General features: G+C 55.7%; 2 protein-coding genes and 1 long non-coding RNA gene across 3 annotated transcripts; 1 reads left to right on the plus strand and 2 right to left on the minus strand.

Moving 5' to 3' along the window:
• Positions 1-213: 213 nt before the first annotated feature.
• Positions 214-2,692, minus strand: LOC129214370 (P2Y purinoceptor 1-like). The gene has a single exon (XM_054845900.1). It carries the CDS (start codon positions 2,587-2,589, stop codon positions 1,534-1,536), a length of 1,056 nt encoding a protein of 351 aa, XP_054701875.1. The 5' UTR covers positions 2,590-2,692; the 3' UTR covers positions 214-1,533.
• Positions 2,693-5,068: 2,376 nt separating this feature from the next.
• On the plus strand, positions 5,069-6,800 carry LOC129214373 (uncharacterized). The gene is made up of 3 exons (XR_008579682.1): positions 5,069-5,177; positions 6,113-6,329; positions 6,671-6,800. It is a non-coding gene; the product is annotated as an uncharacterized LOC129214373 (long non-coding RNA).
• Positions 6,666-12,465, minus strand: CCN5 (cellular communication network factor 5). Its single transcript, XM_054845901.1, has 5 exons — positions 12,314-12,465; positions 9,769-9,985; positions 8,903-9,154; positions 8,509-8,702; positions 6,666-8,000 (listed from the first exon to the last, which is right to left on the minus strand). The coding sequence occupies exons 1-5, from the start codon at positions 12,371-12,373 to the stop codon at positions 7,977-7,979; spliced, it is 747 nt and encodes a 248-aa protein (XP_054701876.1). The 5' UTR covers positions 12,374-12,465; the 3' UTR covers positions 6,666-7,976.
• Positions 12,466-21,383: the final 8,918 nt, after the last annotated feature.

Consider the following 21,383-nt stretch of genomic DNA (forward strand, 5'->3'; position numbering starts at 1 on the left):
CACTGCTCTCCACCGGCTGCCTGCAGTCTTGCTGCACAGGCAGGCAGCACTCCCAGCAGCTCCCTGTCTGCAGAGCCCTGGGAAACTCGTCACTGCTCCCTGCAGCAGGCGGGCCCCCGCTCCAGCCCGCAGGCCAGCTGGCTCCTCTGTTCCTGTAAAGCTTTAAAAGAAGCCAGACGAATCACGACTGAAAGCATTAGGTGTTTATTTGTACTTTAGACATACTAACTCCATCTGAAAGCCAACCACAGCTCCCTCCATGCAGCAGCAGCAAAGGTGGGTCCGAGCAAGGAGCAGAGCTGACCATGGCAAATATTGGGCTTCGGTCCAAAGAGCGCTGCGTCTGTGGGTAAGCACTTTGCTAGCGTGGGTTGATTTTAACTCACAGGCCACTTCCTTCAGCTGAGCTGCAAGATCCGCTGTTGCAAATCACATTGCTCCCTTCACAAGGACCAAAGCGTTCAAGCTGTTCATGGTGGGGAACACCAAAAGCAAAAAGCAAAACGCCACTTGGGAGCTTCTGCTCCCCCCAAAGCAGAGATCCCCACGGCCTCCCCCGGCAACAACACACAGACTGCCCTCGCCATTGAATCTTGCCTTCACAAGCCTTCAAACTAGCATTGCCTCTCTCTCTTTTTTTTTCATGCCTAGTTTTTACTAGGCACATCTAATCCCTTTGCAAGGCTGGATGCAAGAGCTGGATGCAAGATGCAGCCACCCACCTGAAGATTTCAAACCTCTCCTGGGATTTGTCTGCTGAAAGCAGTGGTTGCAAAAAAACCAAACCCAACCAACAGCCTCCAGAAACTTTAAAATGCCAATTTGTTGTCTGCTATATGCTCCTTCAAAAGAAGTGAGTAATGCTAAAATACTTTTTTCTTCTGTGAAGGAGGTGGGCAGTAGAGGATAACGCAGATCCTGAAGCAGCTCAGTCACCCAGGAACAACTAACCAGGAACTGGCACAGCTTAGTCATATATTTAAAACGTGATATTTTTATGAATCTTTCCATTTCCAAAGCACTTCCCCCTGCAAAAATTCACCCTCTCAGCTGTCATGCAATGCAGGGAGTTATTTATTGGTACCCTCTCCTTGGGTGAAGGAGGGAATCCTGTCTCAAGCCCATGTCCATTGGGGGTGAGAGGAGACAGTGGGGGGGCAAGGCATCGTTCACCCCCATCCCTCACTCACTGAGGAGCTCGATGATGGCCGGGCAGATGCTGACCACCTCTGAGCTCCACTGGAGGCTGGACTGAGAAATACTTCAGAACTGGAGTAAACGCAACATTTCTCTCTTTCCATCTCCAGGCATACTACAGGCAAAATGGTTGGGTTGAGTAGCTTTGCTCTAAAACCTGGTCCCAGTTTGATCTCTGATGCCGGCAGTCCTGTCTGTCCCTTGTGTGAGTTTGGAGCCAGTGATGCTGCTGTCACCATCTCTCTGCAAAACAGGCACAGAGGTGGGGGGCTGCTCCCGAGAAGGGGCCAAGCACAAAGCGAAGTGGTGCATCCTTTGGAGGGGGTGTTGGGTACCTCAGAGCTCATCAGAAGCCTCCTCCTCACAAAGAATGATGCTGACCATCTTATCATCTGTCTGGTGAGAGGTTTTTGTCTTGAAGGTGGATCCCAGGGACTGGCTGGCTCTTTGGTGGATGGTCCTCATACGTTCCATGCAGTCTTTGCTGGTCATCACATAGAGCAGGGGGTTGAGAACACTGTTGAAGCTGGCCAGGCCCCGGGTCACCTGGTAGGAAACATAGATGTTCTTTAAAGCCTGCGTGCAGGACCCTTGCAGCTGCCAGCCTCGAGACAACAAGTTGAGGTTTCTGAAGATGTGGTAGGGGAGAAAGCAGATGGAGAAGACGACCATCACAAGAATCACCAGTCTGATGCTTCTTCTTCTCATGCTGAGGTCCATGGTGTTGTTCCTGCAGAGCACCACCACCACATGACAGTAGCATCCAATGATGATGAGGAATGGGACAACGAATCCAGTCATGGTAATGGCCATGGTGTACGGCAAGTAAATGCCCAGGTTCTTGTACCCTGTTGTGTCGTGACACCGCATTCCTGTGTCATCCATCTTGCTGAAGGCAAAATTGGGAGCTACCTGCGTGATGACCCACAGCCAGACAATCGCGCTGAGCCACACCGAAGATGTTGCCCCCTGGCACCTGCCCCGCGTCTTCATCGGGTGCACGATGCCCAGGTAGCGGTGGATGCTGATGCAGGTGAGGAAGCCGATGCTCGCATAGAGGTTGAGGTGGAAGAGGCCCCGGGTGATCTGGCACCAGCCCTGCCCGAAGAGCCACACTCTGCCCCGCAGGTAGTAGCTGATGAGGAAGGGCAGCGTGCTGACGTACAGCAGGTCGGCCACGCTCAGGTTGCCCACCAGCAGGCCGAGGGGACGGCGGGCGCCCTGCCGGTGCCCGGCGCAGAGGTGCCAGAGGCCCAGCCCGTTCCCCACCAGCCCCAGGGGGATCACCACCAGGTAGATGGTGGGCAAGAAGCGTTGGGCGAAGGTGGTGTCCACGGGGCACAGGGCTCCGCTGCTGTTGCTGCGCCACAGGGTGAGATTCTCCACGGCCATCAGGCGCTGTGGCAGCCCTGTCCACGGTGGAGCAGCCGCTCCCGGGGCAGTGCTGGTCGCAGCAGTTCTCGGAGGTGCCGGTGCCCCGTTAAGCGGTGCCGGTTGCCCGTGGCAGGGGCGGGGCGGCCGTGGGAGCGCGGTGCCCAGAGCCGGCCCCGGCAGTGCCGCATTCCCCGGCACAGGCTGTGGCTGCCCTCACCTCCCTGCTCCTGCCGCGCCCGGACCGGGGGGTTTGGTGCGCAGGGCTCTTCCTCAGAGCGTGGGGAGGATGCGGCAAGGGCCGCCTCAGCAGAGAGCCTCGGTGTCTGGCGGCTTCCGGTGCACTCTCAGTGCCTGCCGCCAGCCCATTTGAGGTATTTTGGGCTGGGTGCCAGGGACACGCAGGCCCCCGGCTGTTTCGGACGCCATGCGTGCCTGGAGGGAGCGGGAGGAAGGGGGCAGGGAGGCGGGAGGGTGGCTCTGCCTCGAGCAGGTGGGAGATGTCTGACGATGGGGGCCAAAGCTTTCAGCCTGCTTCTGCTCTGTCCCACTCGGCGTGAGGAGAATCCCCCCATCCCTCCAGACCAGGGGCTGGCAGCCTGCACGCAGTTGTGTGCATCGCAGCTGTGCCAGCCTGCCTGCCCTCGGCGCAGGCAGCAGCGAGCCCCCGCTCCCTGCCAAATGGCTGCCCCTTCCCTACAGCGCACAGCAACAACCTGCTCTTGTGCCTGCTGCTGTATCCCTCCCCAAACACAAAAATCCTCTTCCCCCGCCTCCTCCTTTGAGCGGTTTTGACCCATGCAGGGAAGGAATGCGAGACAGGCTGTGACCTTCCTCTCCTCCTTCCCTGTTGCAGGGGTTGTCACGCAGAAGACACCCAGATACAGTGAGGTTGGGGCAAGAGCTAAAGCCAGCGACCCCAGAGAGGTCCCCCAAGGAAAGGCAGCCCCTGTTTGCATTGCTGAGCAGCTGCTGCCGCGTAAATGAAACGAGGCCAGAAATAACTTTATCTCCAGGTGCAGGAGTAAACATGCTAGCAATCAGAAGGGAGAGGGTTTACCCTGGCAAGCCATAAGGAAATGACCTTGGCAAAACAGCTTCAGGTGAAGGGCTGGGCCCAGGAAGGGCCATGGCCATCTGCTTTCCTGGAACTCAATCTGGGGGGGGGGCATGTGGGGGTAGGAAGGCTGATGTCTCACCCACCAGCAGGGAAGGAGGGGGTGAGTCGTGCTGAGCCATCCCGACTGCCCTGCCCTCCTCGGAGCAGCCGAACATCCCCGCTGGACCGTGCTCAGGCACGGCAGGTCAGGGCTGGCGTAGGGAAGTCCAAAACATGGGGTGGTGGTAGCTGCTTATTGTATCAGTGTGTAGACTCCAAAAAGTGCTTGCTGGGGCAGATAAAGGATGGGAAAGGCTGTGTGTTATTTCCTATGTGATAAAATCTAGCTCCTATGGGCATGCCCCGAGAGGTGAAACGTAAAGGCTCTCTGCATTAGGTGAGGATATGGCTTTTCTGGGGTTTGCAGAGGCTCTGGTGGGTCTGTGCTCCTGGAGTGGCAGCAGCAGAGGAGGGGGTCCGTGGGGGTTCACCCCTCAGGAAAGCAGTCCTCCATCCCGCCCTGCCCTGCTCCTGCCCCCTTGCCTCCATGCATTTCAGCTGCTTCAGCGGCCTGGGGTTGGGGTGGCACTTGCAGAGCAACTTTATGGAGCTGTGGAAGTGCAGTGAGACAAGAAGAACAAACCGGGAATGGTTTCCTTTGTCCCAGAGCATCAACCATTGGGGAAACTGAGGCAGGGACAGCAGCTGGCTGGGAAGACTGCCGTAATCATGGGAAGGGTCACAAGCTGCTCTCATCTCCGTCCCCAGAATGAAGGCTTGGGGCTGGGTGCCTCCTGCTGTGGGAAGGGAGGAGCAGGGCAGGGCACAGGGATCACTGCCCGTGCCCAGCTGCAGCCCCGTGCCCTCCTCATCTCCTGCTCCCTGTTGCAGCTGCACAGCTCCTCTCTCGTGCCTGCCTTGTGTGTACGTAAGGTGTTCTCTTTACCTGCGATTTCACTCGTGATAGAGGTGCTACTGCCCAGCTATGCCTGAATATCCTGTATTGGGACAGTCCCTCTGTTCCCGGCCCCGGCACGCAGCAGCAATGCTGCTGCCAGCGCGTCCAGCCCTGTGCGCTCGCACTGCCCTGCGATAGCTCCTGCAGTAGCAGACACAGAACCTGAGCCATGGGCTTTCAGGCAACCAATTCAAGGCTCTTCTCCAACAGCAAACAAAACGCCTTGATCTACTCTTTTTTTATTGAGCACTGCACTCTTGTGCTCAGAGAGGTATGTGACAACATTCAGCTTTAATGAGGGGCTCATCCAGCCCTATCTCAGCCAACTCCATGCTTTCAAAAATCATCAGTCATGAGAATGGCTTGGAAAAACAATTCTGATGCATGTTGTTTAATCATACAGTGGCATGCAGTTTCTCCTTCAGCTGTTCTGTGTGCTTGCACTGAAATGAGCTGTGATCTGTTGCTCACCGCTGGTTCGGGAGCATGGAATGTTATCAAATCACAGGCCATTTACGTCTGCAGATGTGGTAGCATGCCTTGAGGACAGGGGTGAGTTGTCTTCTGGTTTTTGGGGGGGGGTTGGTTTTGGTTTTTGTTTGTTGGGTTTTTTTTACCTTTACAGGTGACCATTATCTTCTGTGGATGGCAGAGTGTTTATCTGCTGCCCCACAAGAGCAGGCAAAGCCCAGGACTTACTGTGTCAGAGGCTACAATAAACCAGATCCTCAAATACCCACATGTTTCCAGGGTAGCAGGGCTTTAGAGGGAACAGCAAATATTGTGAGACTGGCAATCAAATTGTAAGAGTTGATTTCTCAGTATTCTTAGGGAAAAATAACTCTGACTTATTTGGATTCATTAATTCATTATTTAGATGTTTTCTGCTTAGTGAATCAGGGAGAAATGACATTTTGCAGGAAAAAAAAAGAAAATTATACTAAAGGTGTGCTGAGTCATTTCTGTTTGAGATGAGAATTACAGGTTGCTGCTTAAAAAGTGACCTTTTGATTTTTCCCATCACCCAGAGGAGTATGGTCAGGATTTGGGAGGGGGTGAAAGCCCTGGCAGCACTCCCTGCCAGGAGCTCACCCAGCCTTGGTGGCCATGGCCCAACATGCTCAAACAAGAACTGGCTTAAACCCAGGATTTTCAGTACACAGAACATGTCTTATCTATGTCAGTCAAGGAACATTGTGGTTTTAACATCTACATGAGCCTCATGTCACCGCTTTTTTGGCACGGCCATCGCAGAGGTAAAAAAGCCAACAATGGCCACGTTAATTCTGTGATTTGCTGCCTGCCAGCGTCCCCTGTATCAAACTGAATTAATGACTGGTATTTGGGCAGGGCACCAGATGATCACAGTAAATAATTCTCTTTGTAAGCAATGTTTTACTGCAGGAGCAGTGAGATGATTTTTTTTTTTCTTTTACACCCCTCAGGAGGTGACTGAAAAGCATCCTTGACTTTAATTTTATTTTCAGCATTTGCAGGGAGCAGGGGAGCGGGTGCCTTGGCCCTGCTGCCTTTCGTGCTGCTTGTGGGAGGCTTTTCCCCCAGGCAGGAGAGAGGAGCTCCCTCTGCCATTCAACCTTCTGCTCCTGCACCCCCGAATCTGCCCCGGTTCCGCATTGGCCTGGGTCGGGAGGACAGTCAGCTGGTGACGATGGTGGCATGATGCCGGGGAAGTCCTGGTCTGGGGTGAGTGGAGGAGGTGTGAGACTGGTGGGAGGAGGGATGAATGACAGGGGAAGAACTTGGGCTTTGGTTTTTGGGAGGCTGAGAAGAGGCATGACCTGGCTGTGCTGGGGCTGCAGACCCTGCAGTAGCACAGCCAGTGCCATGCCCTGCTCTCCATCACAGCCCAGCAGTGAGGGGAGACCCGGGCACCGCTATGGCCAGGGTCGGTCCTGTCGGCAGAGCAGATGGAGCTGGATAAAAGCGAGGGGGCAAAATTTAATCCAGGATATAATATACTGTAATAATATTTTGAGTGCTTTGATTCAAGTTTGTTTGTTTGTTTGTTTGTTTCTTATTCTAAGCAGCCTGAACTGAGGTGCCTCCAAGCTGCCCCGTGCTGGGTCAGACCTTTCCTGCAACAGCCAAGCTGGCCGTGAGCAGCGGGACTCCCGAGGGCACACCAGAGCCGGGCTCACCGCGCACAGACAGGCCCAGACAAGCTCTGTACCTAGATGAGCACATCTTTATTTTCAGTTCCACGAATACACACCTAAACTGTGCAGATATCCCCTGGACAAGTCATCTAAACCGCTGCTCCTTTCTAGTTGCCTGTCTCGCCCTGCCGTGGGACATGCATTCCCTCTGCACGCATGTGCGAGGCCGTTAGAGGGCATTTGGGTTTCATTTTTCAATCACCCAGAAGGATTATCGCTGTGAGAAAATAAAGGCAGAGCTGCCGAGCAGCTCTCCTGCGCCGACTCTTGCATAGCTGGAGCAGCTCCAGCCCGTCGGGAGACAGCCCCGACTCATCTTTGCTATTTGTTTTCTCTTTTTCCGCTTTTCTTTTGGCCTTGGCTCATGGGGTTTGTGCTTGGATGGCAGGCGGTATGTCTGGTGCTGCGGAGCGGTGTCTCCTGCGTCTGAGCTCCTCGCTCGCCGAAGCCCTGCCAAACCGCCAGCGCTTTGGAGAGGAGGAGGCCAGGCGGAGCAGGAAGGTTCGTGTTTATTCTGGAGAGATGCGGGGAAGGTGAATTAGAGCTGCCATCAGGAGGACATCTCTGCCCATGCCCAGGAAGGCGGCTGCTGGGTTGCGGGGTGGATATCGTGGGATGGCAGAGCTCGTGCAGGGTTGAGCTGCGCAGCCTGGTGTGGCGGTGACTTGTGGCGTGCAGCCTGAAGTGCCCACTCCTGTCCCGGCAGGCTGGGGTGCGAGGGCCCCCCCAGTGATGTACGTGTCCCGATGCTGGAGGTGGTCTCTCTTGCAGCCCCTGCAGAGCAGATCTGCGTGGGTGACATGGCGGAGGAGTAGCATCACCTCTCCAGAAGTCCCAACGATCCAGGAAAGGACCAATTCCCAGTTTCTTGGATGGGTTCATGCTCATGGCACCGTTTCCCCAGTTCCCAATTCATTCAGCCTAAGAAACTCAGGGATGCTGCCCAGTAACCCTGCCTGGGGCAGCGGGGTGCAAAGAGGGGGCAGGTGCTATGTGACATGGGGATCTTGTTCTCTATTTCCACCCTCCTTTGCAGCCAAAGTCCATCAGTTCTTCCCTGGTTTCCCAAGGGACGCTTCTTCCTTCTCCACCAAAATCACAGTGCCGTGGGCTTCTGCCAGACTCTTTGCCGGGACAAGGTGTTGGCTCCGGGATGTGACCGGGGTGGGCACAGCTACAAGCGACCTCCTCTTCCCCTCTGGAAAGGCAGAGCAGAGAGTGACAGGGAGATGGAGCAGGGGGGTGGTGTGTCCCCCACATCTAAGGAGCCAGGGCACTTGGCAGTGTGGGTGCCTGGCTGCATGTGAGCAAGGCGGTTTTGCACTGTGTCCGCACCAGGGCTGTGCCAGGCTAATCAAAGGGGTGGCAGGGCTCTGCCTCTCGGGTGCACCCAGGCAGCAAATGCATCTCCAGCCACAGGGGCAGGTCAAACCCACCTGTGGGGCTCAGGGTTATGTGGGATGCACAGTGCTCTTGGATTCAGACATCCAGACACCCCAAAATTCATGTCTGCACCTGCTATCAGCTGTTTTCCAAGCGCAGTTTCAGGAGATGGTTTATCTGTCCCTGAGACACGGCCAGGTCATGGCTGAGGAGGGGTGCCCACGGGTAATGGGGGGGTCCCATGGCTCGTGTTGGCTGGCATTTCCCTTTCTCAGTCAAACCTTTTGCCCAGAGGTGCCTGCTTCATCAAGGCCCTCACTTACCGCCAGGGATGCTGCCGGCAGAGCCGGGCAGGGTCTGACCATGCAGAGCCGCCTCTGAGTCTCCAGCCTGCAGTAGTGGTTCTGGTTGGAGATGCGGGTAGAAAAGCCCACACCGCAGGTGGCCGAGCAGGCGCTCCACTCCGTGCCCCACTCCTGGCAGGGGTACGGCAGCGGCGGGGACGCTGGCCCAGGGGCTGGATGAAAAGAGACAAGGGGAAAAGGGTGGTTGGAGCCAGCACTGTGCAGCGTGTCCTGCGGGTGCTGTGGGCATAGCCCTGCATGATGGGGAAACGTGCAACGAGGTGTCGCCTGTTGATGTTCGTGGTCTGGGGTGAAGGGACCATCCCCAGAGACCTGCGTGAGCATCCCTTCACTGGCATGTCCTGCGTCTTACCTGCCCTGGCATCCCGGAGGAGGTGCCGGTCTTGGGCCTCGCAGATCCACTCTGGGCAGCACTTCCCCGGGACCTCCACACGCCGTGGATAGGGGCAGTCCGGGGTGGGCAGCCGGACGTTCTCCTGGCAGAGCGGGACACAGGTGAAGCCCCCGTCCAGGCAGCGGCACTGGAGTTTGCAGCTGGGCTGGAAAACCTCCCCGTCCCGATAGACCCGGCCGTTCACCTCGCAGCCCTCCTCGCCGTCTTCAACTGCAAGCAACAGCCGGGGAGCCCGTTAGGGACACAGGGACGGTGAGAGGTGGATTGCAGAGGGGACTGCTGGGGAGAACCGGGGGGCTGGCATGAAGGGACAGAACTGGAGGGGGTCACAGAAGTGACTGAGAAGTGTGCGGGGCAGACATGGGTTTGCAGCAGCATGTGCATGGCCCAACCTCCTCCCCTTCCCTACCTCCTCATCTCTGTATTTTCAAGGCAACAGCTCACCCGTTGGTGAGAAACCCACTGCCCTTCAGCTCTGACCCCACCTTTCAGGGTTTTCAGGCTAGAAGAAGTTTCTCTGAAATGTCTCTGCAGGATTCCCAGGCTCCATCCCCTGCAGCGTCCTCGGGACCCGTGTCCATCCCCATCAAACCACCCAGAAACCCCAGCTGGCTCCGGCACGAGAGCTGGCTGGAGCTGCAGCACAGCCCCACGGCCAACCTGCGTGCACCTTCCTCAGGAAATTGGCTTTCGGAGCCTTAACTGCTTCCCCGCAAGTGCTGCAGGATGCCTGGAGCGGGCTGGGGCCCTGACCGGAGCTGGGGTGCGTGCTGGGCTGGGGGAACAGCGGCATCCGTGGGGGGAGCGGGCAACCCTGTGCTCACAATTGCAGGTGGCTCCTGTCCCCGTGGGTGCTGCGCTGTAGTCGCAGACGAGGCCCTGGCTCCGGTCGCAGACATGGAGGAAGTCGCAGGGCTCTCCCAGGCGCCGGGCGCAGATCTTACAGCAGCCGCAGCCATCCAGGACCAGGGGGGACCCGCGGGGGCAGCGGGGTGGCACCCAGGGGCAGTAGCATGGTCTCCGGCACAGCTGGGCACACACCTGCGGAGGCAAAGCCATCGCTGATTCTATACGGGTGGGGTTTTGGCTGCTATTTCACTGGGACAGCCAGGTAACCCTCTCTCGATCATGGGGGCAGATTTTCAGTGGGGGGAGGCTCTGAAAATCCATGGGAATAAGGCGAAGCAGCCTGGAAAGCTATTGTCCTCTAAAGGCACAGCATGATGGGCACCCATGGAAACCAGGGAGAATCGGGGATGCTCAGCGCTCCACAGGATGGGAACTTAAACATACCACTGCTCTGCAGGAGGAGGATGGAGCTGCACAGTGAACGTCCCAGGTAGCGGTGGTCATTTAACAGGGCTCGCAGCCCCAGAGGCATCCACAGCAGCCTGCAGGAGGGAGGGTGAAGCAGCCTGCCCCCACGCCGGCCACAAAGGCAGTGGGTTGTGCCCGGCTGGAGATGGGGCTTTGCAGGGGCCGAATGCACATGGTGAGGGCACAGCACCCTCACTCCGAACAGTCTTAACAGCTCTCATTCATGCCAAGAACCAGGGCGTCGCATCAGCAGTGGGGGAACTGAAGCCAGGGGAACCGCAGTGCTCCCCTTCCTGGCCCTGCATAGGCACGTTTTTGAGGACCGGGAGCTACATTTTCCCTCCCAGCTAGACTGAGTAATCGCTCGGGCAGGGCTGTGCACCACAGTTGTTTTCCTGCTCAGCTGGTTGCTTGCCAGGGCTGTGCCCGCAGGAGTGCACCGGGGCAGGCAGGTGTTTATATCTGCGGCTCATTCTGCTTGCACAATTACCCTGGCACAAGCAGCTTTTGCAGGCAGTGCTTGCGCGCCCGTCATGTCGTATCTGACAGGGCTGTTGCATGTAGGGCCTGAAGCCAAGTGAGTTGGCTCTGCAGTTTGGACGTGAATTCTTTGCCAGTACTGGCCTGACAGCGTGTGTGAGCCCCGTGCAGCAGCTCTGAGCAGCCCCGTCGCTCCGTTTGCCACACGGCCAGCACGTGCAACGCAGGCAGCAGTTCAGCAAACACGCAACCAAAAAATTCTGCCCTGTGCTGGTCCAGACACTGGTGTCTTTGCTGAGACTGCCAAGGGAGCAATGGGTTCAGCTGTACCATGCAGATTTTAGATACCATTTTTCTTTCTCTTTTAGCTGCTCCCGCTAGCATCAGGTCTGACACAACCAGTTAGACAGAGAAGGTGGGTACTGGTGTGCTACCTGTTCCCTATTTGCAGCAGTTCTGATGTTTGTTATGGGCCTGTAGAAATGTCAGTGCCAGGAACTGGAGATAAAATGTATTTGAAATGGGCCAGGCAATCCGAGTCTTGCTCTAGTTTTGTCAATGAGCAGCACTATCAGAAACCAGAGTGAGACTCATGGCAGGGCGCGAAGGGCTGGCTGTGGTGGCCAGGTTTGTGCTGGAGGCACGAGGGCCCTTGGTGATTCTCCAGACACTCCTGAGGCAGGAGGCACTTCTCCATCACAGCTTACCCAGGGCGCCAAAGGCATTTTTCATCTTTAAGGAGGTTGCTATTAGAGATCAATGTTTTAGAAAGATTAGCCAAGCCAACTCCATTAATCCATTCCTCCCTGCGCCTTGTAATTAACTTGTCTTTAGCTGACAGCGTGGCTCCTGTCAGAGATCTTAAGTGTCTGGGAAAGGAGTCAAATAGGCATGACGCTGCCGTGCTGCCCCTTGCAGATGCCCCCTCTGCTTGCAGAAGGTGTGCCTTGGGATTCAAGCAGCAGTTAGAAGAACTTGGAGCTGAGATGATACCCCAAACTTTTCAACTTTCCTGTTGTCTGCACAGGCAGCTATTTTCACACAGAGTCCAAGAGAAAAAAAAAAAAAAAAAAAAAGAAAATCACTACAACCCAGATCCTGTCGGAGGCATTGGCTTTGCATGAGCATGCCGGGGAGGGGGGGAGAGCTGAGTAATGCCGAGGCTGGTGCTTGGCCCCCTGCCTCGGGAGCCTGGGCAGGGACCAAGGAGTCTGCAGGAGCCGCTACCGCCGAGCTGCTGCTCGCTCGCAGGGATGCATACCACAGCCCCGGGAGAGCTGCGGGGACAGGGCGAGCAAACAGAGCGCATTGCTGTCATTCCTGCATGCTCCGTGGACTCGCACAACCAACGCCTTTGGCCCACGGATGTTAAGACCCTGCTGCTTAACTGCGAATGTTTCTCCCAAGTGTAGCTCTGCCCCCGTGGCACTGCATAAATACAGCCTGCGTGCCAGCCGGCGTTAGCCACCATGCTCGTAACACCCTGTTCCTCCCTGCATCTGTCTCGCTTTGCGAGAACCGGGTGCTTCCCCAAGTAAGGCTAAAGCCGCCCCAGGGCCCCGTCTCCCTTACCTTGGAGAGGATGCAGAGGAGGGAGAGGAAGAGGAGCTGCTTCTCCAGCTGGAGCCTCATGCTGCTCTCCCCTCCGCCACTTCAGCACATCACCCCCCAGGCACTTTGGAGTCAGCGGCGTGTTCGCAGGTTTTAAAGCCCCGAGTAGGTCCTGCTGGTGTTTATACTCTCCCTGCTCTGATGTCACTCACAGGCTCCAATATAAACATGAGTAGTTTTGGACAAGCCTCAAGATTTTCTTTTTTTTTCATTCTTTCTTTTTCCAGCCCACATTCCAGCTGCCATTTCCACTCCCCTCAAGGTGAGAACGTGCTGTCCACCGAGACAGCGAGTGAGGAGATGGGACGCTCTCCCCCCGGGGAGCACAGCAGAGGTGCTGGGGAGCCAGGCTGGTGCGTTGAACCGGCTCCTTGCTGCTAGCCGTGACCGGGAGGGAAGGTCCATGCTTCTTCCTGCTGATCAGGGTCTGCCCCGACAGATCCGGTGTCTTCCTCCTGGGTTTTTAAAGGTTTGGTGGTGCTGTTCCTGCTGCCACCCTGGGACACTGCCAGGACCAAGCAGGAATGGGGGACCCACCCCTATATTTTGTGCTGAGCGCGGTGCACGGCAGGCTGCGGGAGAGCGGGGAGTTGCCCGCGCTGTACAGAGCCCTGAAGTCGAGGGCAGGATCCTGTCCCTCCATCGCTGGGGTCAGGGTGTGACTTGCAGTCAGTAGAGGTGAGCTTCCCTCTCCGTTCCTCTGGCACAGCAAGAGCTGGAAAGGGAAGTGCTGTGGTGGTGGTGGTGCGGCCACAGCATCCCCGTCCTGCGTGGGGCTGCGGCTGCCCAGGGGGGCTGCTGGGGCAGGGGGCCGGATGCACATCGTGTTGCATTGCCATGGGTACGTGATGCAGAGAAGGCTGCGGTCTGGCCCTGCTGATTTCAAGCCTTGTAAACCCGAGTTCAGCTCCCAAAAAATTATGACCATCTTAAGCAATCATGAGAATTTAAAATCCAAGTTTGAGGAAGAGAAGCGAGTGCTCAGCAGTTGCCTCCCAATGCTTTACACTTCTCAGTCTGCCCTGCGCAAGCTTTCCTCTCGGCCGCTGTGTCTGGCATTGCGAGGCTGGCTCTTAGGAAAGAAAAAACTAAACATCTCAAGACTTTCAGGAAACTGAGACCCTTCTCCACGTTCCCACCCCCCCAATCTTAGCACAAAATGCAAGAAGGGGAATTTCTGAGTGCAGAGATCAAAGGAAAGGCCTGAGCTCATGTAAGGATTTGGGGTGCCCTGCAGCTCTCCCCGGCTCCTCTCCTGCACCCCACAGCCTGCAGGACATGAGCTGGGGCCGGGAGCGCTGCTCCTGCCCTGGCCCAAGGGACGGATCCTGGCGGCTGCGCACAGACTCTCCATATCTCACAGGCACGATGAGAACTGCTGCTATGTATCCGATGATTCTATGATTATATATGTTGTGATATACGTCAGCAAACACACAGGAGGGGCTGGGTGCCGTATAAGCAGAGCACTGAAATTCTGTAATTAGGAGTGATACCCCATTGCTCCATCCACCCTTTTTTCCCTTCCTTTTGCTTTTCAGAAGAGGTCCCCAGTCACCTGAGCAGCAATCCTGACCTCAGCTCTGCCACTTGCCACAGCCTGGAAGCCAGGGCAGGGAGCAGAGAGGGCAGAGCCCGGCGGGGAGGAGCGCACGGTCAGAGCTCTCCCGTTACCACCCCAATTCTCCACTTTGGTTTTGCTTCGTTAGCTGCAATCAGTCTGTTAACGAGGTCATGGCAGCTTGTGCAAATACCAGGCCGCCTTCCAAAGGCTGCTGTCACTTATTCCGGCGCTGGAGTCTCCGCTTCTTGTGTTGGAGCCCCAGCTCCCTGCATCACCCAAGCCGTGCCCAGAGGTGCAGGGATCTGCACTGGCACCCCTGCCCATCGCAGGGGGGGGTGAGGATTGCTCCGTCCTCGCTAGCAGGCGGGTTCTGGCCCTACGGACAACTGCTCACAAGCCAGAAGGTTTGATGCGCGCGAGGCACGTCTCGTGCTGCCGTTTCCTCCTCCGCTCCCCGGAGCTGACGCCCTCCTGCCAGCCACCACGTTTCAGATGCCGCAGCTCAGCCAGCCGTCCCGGAGGCAGCTGTGGTGCCTCCATCAGCAACGGCTCGAGAGCAGCCAAAGCGCCGATCCAGCCTTGCCGCAGGGGGATGGGAGTTCAATTAATTATTCCAGGCTTGTGTTTATTAGGGAGTCCTGATTAATGGGCATGACTTCATTTCCCAGTTGGAAATCAGGTGACAGTGCTGGTAAGGGAAATAAAAACCTCTCATCGCCCTCAGTGAGCAGCTCTGGGAACAGCCAACGGCCTCGAGTGTGAGGTCTTGGGGGGCAGCGGGGCACCCCCCAGGCGGGGCTGGGGCTCAGGGCTGCCCAGGGGAGCCCACTGGCCGTTACCCACCCCCCTCCCCAGGTACAGGTTCGGCTTTTTGGGCTGGGGACCCCTTCTTTACCCTCTACCTCAGCTTGAGACAAGAGGGGATATTGCTTCCCCTCACCCCCACCTGACGTCACTGTGATGTTGCTGCAGTAAGGTGGCATCACTGTGATGGTATGACATCACCAGGAAGCAGCGACAGAGAGCCGCAGCACCGAGCCAAGCAGCCGAACAGGGGCCAAACCCACCATCCCGTGCCTGGCCAGCTGCCCATACTGCAGATGGCATCGGCATCGGCAATCCCCGGTGGTACCTGGCTGGGTTTTGGGGATGCCAGGAGGAGCCGGCTGGAGAGGCACCCACAAAGTCCACCGTGACTCCGCCTTCCCAAGGAGGCTTTTCTGTGGGTGACCTGGGCTTGAGCTTCCCTTCTCCTGGCTCTCCGGGTCCCACGTGCCCACCCAGGTCGCTGTGCGGGGGGCCGGGCTGCAGGCAGAGCCTGGCAAAGCAATACAGCCCTTGCTCAGGTTTTGATTTGCAAAGCTGCATGAGAGCAGCACATTAGCAGTTGATTTTATAAATAGTTAAAACCCTTCCCCTCTGGAGCACGTACCCCATATGTGTTCTGTACCATACGTGTGATTTCATAGCTAGTAATTAAGTCCATATGTTGTGCTCCACAGTTTCCATGGTATTATTGTCAGGGGTTTTTTTGCGTTGTAATTTTTTTTTTTTTTTGTGGTCAGTTGTGCAAGAAAATAGTTGATACAGGGCTCTGAATACATCTCCTTTGAGTTAGCCGCTGGCAAGCTCTGCTGTTTCTATAGAAATGAAGGAACTGACCCAGTGAATTTACATTTTAGACAGCTGGGTTGTTTTTTTTTTTTTCATGTCTGTGCCATTTAACGTGCCATCGTGAATAACACTGCAAAGCTCTCATTCGTACACCCTGCTCAGCTGAAATTGCATCCATCTGTCATGGATATAGACCATATTCTCCCTCCATCCCTTTCCTTTGCTTGAGACTCTCCCCTTCTTTACGCCATGTGTTGAACACTCTCCCTAGAGCTGGCTGAAGTCAGACCAGGGTCTGGACATCCATCTCTGCTGGGGAGCACCTGGGCTGTCCTGGGTCCTCGCTGGGTCTGTTCCTCTTCATATCAGCGGTGAAATCACAGGTCTAGGGTGAGCCCAGCTCCATACCTTGGTGGGGAGGACGTTCCCTTTGCTGCTGGGCACTCCTGGCTCAAATCCCTGCTGCAGGGGAGCAGGGCTGTCCGTGGAGGGTGGACAGCACTGGTGGGAAAGCTGGACAGACACCCAGCTTGGAAGAGTCAAGAGCCTTGAGATGAAAAGGAGACGCTTCAGGTCTCCCTCAGCTGTTGGACACTTTGGGGTGGCTGCTGGCTGTTTTTCATGAGACTTCTGGAAACACCCCGGCTTTGGAAAACTGAAATACCTTCGTTTTTGGCAGGGTGGGAAAGTTGTTTCCTACCCAGAATGAATCCGGCTCCAGTTTCAAACAGCAAGAGCCGAGAGAGGTGGTGATGGCCATTTCCATCCCTGTCTGGCCATTTTTATTCCCTCTGGTTCTCGCACCTTAGCTGGAGAGCAGAGCCGGGCTGGGAGGACCGGCCACCCCGAGGGATGAGGGACGGGCCAGGCAATCTTTTACCTTGAGGTCACTGCTTCCACCCCAGACCCGGGCTAGGAGAGACTGAAAGTATTTACCATCTGGGGCCTGTCCAAGTGACTTGTGAGAAAAGAATTCAGGGCTGCCGTCCAGTTTCTGATGGTCAGGCAACTACATCAGAAAATCTCGGCTTCATCTGGGACCAACTGACCCCTCCAAGTTCCCAGCCGCTGCGGCGAGGCCAGTGAGGGAGCGAGCAACAGCCGGGCATTGCCCTCTCCCAAGGAGAAAGGGTCTTTCGGATGGGGAGGTGGTGGGGACGCTTGATCCTTCACCATTTTCCAGGAGGTTTTAAGTAGGTTTCATTAGAAAGAAGCACTGATAAATGGGACTCGGTGCTGGTTCAAAGTCTGACATTGCCAAATTATACGGGGAGCAAACGGACTATCACAACCTTGTTTAGCCAAACCTATAGTGAGATCTCATCATTCAGATTGAGGGGCTTCTCATTAGTACAGCCCAGCCTCGTATCAGCTGTTGTGAAAGGACAATGCTTTTTCTTAATAGACATATCAAACCCTGGGCAGTAATTCTGTGTGATTTTTTTTTTTTTTTTCCTGCAGTCCAGACGAGAGCAATTCATAATTGTCCCCCTAAGTTAAACATTCAGATAACCCCAAGAATAAGACTTTTGTAAAACAAAGCCTGGAAACTTCAGCCAGATGAGTCTTTCCATTATTATTTGGAAAAGTGTCAGAAATCATCACGTATCAAACATTGTGATCCTCTGAGACTTTATTTTTGGGATCAAACATCATCAAACATAAACTTCTTTTAAAAAAACTCACTAGAAGTTTTGTCTTTCAGACAAGATATAAACCCCAGATCCTAACCTTGTGTGGTTACTGACAGGCCTTTGGTATTTTCCATGGAGCTGCACGGCTAACTCATGTTTCCTGATCAAATTGCTCATTCTTTTTGACTATCTCTGTTTGTCTTGTGGTTTTGGGCTAAAATAGACTGCGTTTTTCCTTCAGTTCTTGTCTTGCTCAAGTGTGCTATGTGTTCTCAAGCAGCACCATGTCCCTTGCAGCATCAAATAGGCTGCAAGTGGAGGCATGCACTACGGTACAGCCCGTGATGCTTTTAGGTCTCACCAAACTCACCTTTCAATTGCAGCCAGCTCTGCTTTAGAGCAGGAGAGCTTAGGTGATGTCTGTGTTTCCTTCCAGCCCTATTGCCTTGACTCTGGGAAGACCTTTGAGGATGCAAGCGCTGCACCCACGCAGCAGCTAGTGCTGCGCCTGGGGAGTGGGTGGTGCTGGGAGAGGCTTGGGTGACATGGGTTGTGTCTGTTCCCAAATGTCACAGCCCTTCACATCCCCAGGGCTGGCCTTGGCTCACCATCAGCAGGAGCACTGCGAGCTGAAGCAGCTCAGGGTGATGGTGGATTCAGGATGATGGGACTGTGTGCAGGGAAGAGAGGGTGATGGCATTGGGACAGGACGGTGCTGGAGAGGGGACAGTGACCTGGGGCAAAGATAACCCTCCTTGGCTGGCATATCTCCAGTGGATGCTCTGCAAAGCTTCCTTGCAAATTCCTGGGCGTTGCTGGGACCTTCCCAAAGACCTTGTGCAACAGGCACTTCTTAGCATCCTTGCTGATTCCCCCCATGCAGGGAAGGGGCTTTCAGGTTAGACATGAGCAGGGCTCAGCACGGTGAGCTGGTCTGGGGAGGACCGAAGAGCTGCCAGTACAACTGTCTTGCACCAGTGCTTCGTTCACACCCAGCACTTAGAAAAACCCAAATGACTGGTCACCACCTAAAACCAGTTGGCAAGGAGACCTGCAGTTATTGCACAGGGCTCCCACCAAAGGCTTTGGGGGTGAGTCCTGCTTCCTACCTCTACCTCAGGGAGTAAAGCAAGGACTGGGCTTGCTCTCCATCTCCTGAGCAAGACTAGAAAGGCTGAGGCCAGTGATGCCTCCATGTGCAGAGGGGTCCTAGGCCCTCAGCCCTACCCTACGCCCCCTCCTGATGCCAGAGACATCTGGAGACATCTCCCAAGCATGCACTTCACATTAACCACTCCTCTTGTCCACATCCCCAGCCAAGTCAATAAAGACACGACTGAAACCTTTAGTGTGTGTGTGTGGGATCCAGTTGAGAAAAACAAACCTCTCAGTCTCAGAGAGATGGTTATGAAAGCAACGATGTCGCCTGGAAAGTATGTACCAGTGAGCAAAGAGAGCTGCCTGTGTCGAGGGGCGAGCGGAGGAGGTGGGCACCAGCTCAAATATGACTCAAAATCAGGGGAAATTATTTCTGATGAACGTAATTACTTCGGCTCCAGCCCTGATCAATATGAGGAGCTGAAATGCTCATAAACCGGCCGAGAATGTGAACTATGCAGAATGATTTGTAAAAGGTGTTTGGCTGGGCACGCTCTCGCCCGGCTGTCAGGCTGCCCACGGGGCAGGGTGACCTGCTGCCGTGGGAGATGGGAGAGCGGCAACTTGCTAATTGCAAACCGGTGTCCCCTAAATGAGAATCCCCCACGAAGGAACAGGGGGGTGGCTGCCTCCCGAGTCTAAAAGCAACCAGCCTGCTTGGCTGGGCTTCTTTTGTGCTCTCACCACAAAGCAAGAACCAAGACTGGCCCTTTACAGCCAGGCTGGCTCATGCTGGCCCCCGTGGTGTGGGGAGGTTTCGGTGGGCTGGCACCCAGCGCAGCCTGGGCAGGGGCTCAGCATGGGCACTGGGGGGGCTGGAGACCTGCAGGACCACAGGGACAGAGCTGGAGGGGACGGTGTCCTCAGACCTCATGCTGGCTGAGCCCGAGCTGTGTCAAGTGTGGTGTCGATCTGCACGCGAGAGATGCTTCCTCCTCAAGGGCATAGCTGTGTCTTGGGGAGCTGCACCCACAAAAGCACATCTGGAGGAGGAAGCGCAGGCTGGGAGATCCCCTGCAGCGAGTCCCCTGGAAGGTGGTGCCTGCGGCCATCTGGAGATGGCAGGCATTTCTTCCTGGGAAAGCAAGCAGAGGCTGGGGGACGGTGTCCTGCATGGGGGTCTCCTGCAAATGGGTGTATTCCCTGGTGTGGTGTGGTGAGGAAGGGGAAGGAGAAGGGCTGTGACAGTCTCATTTTTGTCCTGCTGTTCCCCAAGGGGACTGAAAAACCCCACCATGAAAGTCTCCCACCAATCTCAGGAGAGTGTCCCCAGACACCACGATGGAAAAGAGAAATAGGAAAAGAAGATGAACAGAGCCCCTGGGCTGGGAGCTACCCATGTCTCAGCACCGCGGTGGCAGGAGGAGATGGAGTGGTGAGTGCTTCACCTTCACGCTTGAGCTGCTCTGCAGGCTCCGAGCTGCCGCTGCCCATCAAACAAGGTGATGTCTCCATCTTCTGTGGTGACACCTCCATCTTCACCTGGCTGGGTGAGGCTGCAAGTTACAGCCACCACCTGCTGCTGCACTGCAGCCACCCCCTTGCTCCCACGATACGCTTGATTAGCAGTTGCAGGAAAACTCCCCAAATCTTATTTAGTGAGACTCTGTTGGCTTTCAGCCCTGCAAGCCCTGCCTGCATGGGGTCCCGACACCCATGGCCCTCCCAGCCATGAGAAGGGAGACTGTTCTGGAAGTGTTCCCTTTTCTAAATGAAGCTTTTTAGATTTTTTTTTTAAAAAAAAGCCCATCCATAACTCATGACTCACTGTGATGGTCAGGTTCTGCATTAGCATCTGCTTGTTCTGGGCTGGTCCCCTTCACCACAGATTGCCATTTCTGATTGCTTAACTGGGCGAGTTCTGTTTCTAGCACAAGATCGGCACCTCCCCAGCTCTGACTGCACCACTGGGAATGGCTCCTCCAAGGAGGCTGCTGGTGAGCTCCCTTTGAGAGCTCGGACAGCCCAGGGCAAGAGGAGCCTGCTGAGCATCACAGAGCATTGCCAAGCTGGCCGGAGACCTCCGGGACCATCTGCAGAGGTGTCTTGGTGAGGCGGGCAGGGCGGTGTTGTGAAAACTATGTGTGCCTTGACAGCAGCCCAGATCCCTGCAGCCCCAAGCAAAGAATAACAGAAGTTCCTGCCGGGGGTCACCAGAGCAAGGCTTCCACCCATGGCCATCGCCTCCACCCTGGACAACCGCCCAGCAGCTCGTGGTGGAGCTGCAGTGGGACTGCCTCCTGCCCTTGGCCACGCTGGGAAGTGGGACAGGCTGGGCTTTACTGGGAATTGCAAGGCATCCATCCTGTAGTCCTCAAATAAAGACCCTTTGGGGTCAGGTTTTCACCAGCTGCAGGGCTTTGGGGAGGGAAATATAGAAAGGGGGTGTTTGGTCGATGGGACTGTCTGCAGCCAGTTGCCCAGGGCTGGAGATGGCAGCCTGACTGTGGTTCAGCTTGTCCCTGGAGCTGCTCCCGGCCAGGTTTCCCCCTCTGGTTTGGAGTCAGCCAGAGCCCCAGGAGAGGGCTGCCAAGGCAGCAACTTAGAGCGTGGAGATCTGTGTGCATGTGGGGCAGCCAGGCTGCTCTTCAGCCCTCGCTAATGGCCCGGGATGGAGGGGTGTTTGAGATGCTTTTGGCTGCCATGCATGCTGTCTGTCCCGCATTTCCAACATTATCTCCATGTCCTTCCTGGGACAGGGAGCTCCCCAGGCCATATGGAGAAATCCTGGTCTCCCTGTGCTACAATTTTTCTGGAAACCACATCTAGCACGGCATGGTTGGGGTTAGGAGAACCAATTCCCCAGCAGCTGGCTGCACTCTCCACCACCAGAAGCTGACCGCATTCAAACCCCAGTTTTCTTTACATCCCCCGGTCCTGCTGAGATGTGGTCTGTCGCCTGTGCAGGCAAAGCCACTCTGCTGGCCTGCCATCCAGAAAACATGCTCTGCATCACCTGCATGAGAATTAAACACAAACACTTAGCAAACCGCAGTCCTTCAGTGCAAGGCAACGAGCCGAGAGCTGTCAAAGTGAAAGGGAAGATCCTGTGAGCTGCACA

The sequence above is a fragment of the Grus americana genome, chromosome 17 (assembly GCF_028858705.1).
Source record: "Grus americana isolate bGruAme1 chromosome 17, bGruAme1.mat, whole genome shotgun sequence".
Classification (NCBI taxonomy): domain Eukaryota; kingdom Metazoa; phylum Chordata; class Aves; order Gruiformes; family Gruidae; genus Grus; species Grus americana.

Coding starts and splice junctions, on each gene's coding strand:
- LOC129214370 (XM_054845900.1), bottom strand. CDS start 2,589: ATGGCCGTGGAGAATCTCACCCTGTGGCGCAGCAACAGCAGCGGAGCC.
- CCN5 (XM_054845901.1), bottom strand. CDS start 12,373: ATGAGGCTCCAGCTGGAGAAGCAGCTCCTCTTCCTCTCCCTCCTCTGC. Junction 9,986..12,313: donor TCCTCTGCATCCTCTCCAAG/GTAAGGGAGACG, acceptor TTGCCTCCGCAG/GTGTGTGCCCAGCTGTGCCG. Junction 8,001..8,508: donor TGCCGGCAGCATCCCTGGCG/GTAAGTGAGGGC, acceptor CTGCCTTTCCAG/AGGGGAAGAGGAGGTCGCTT.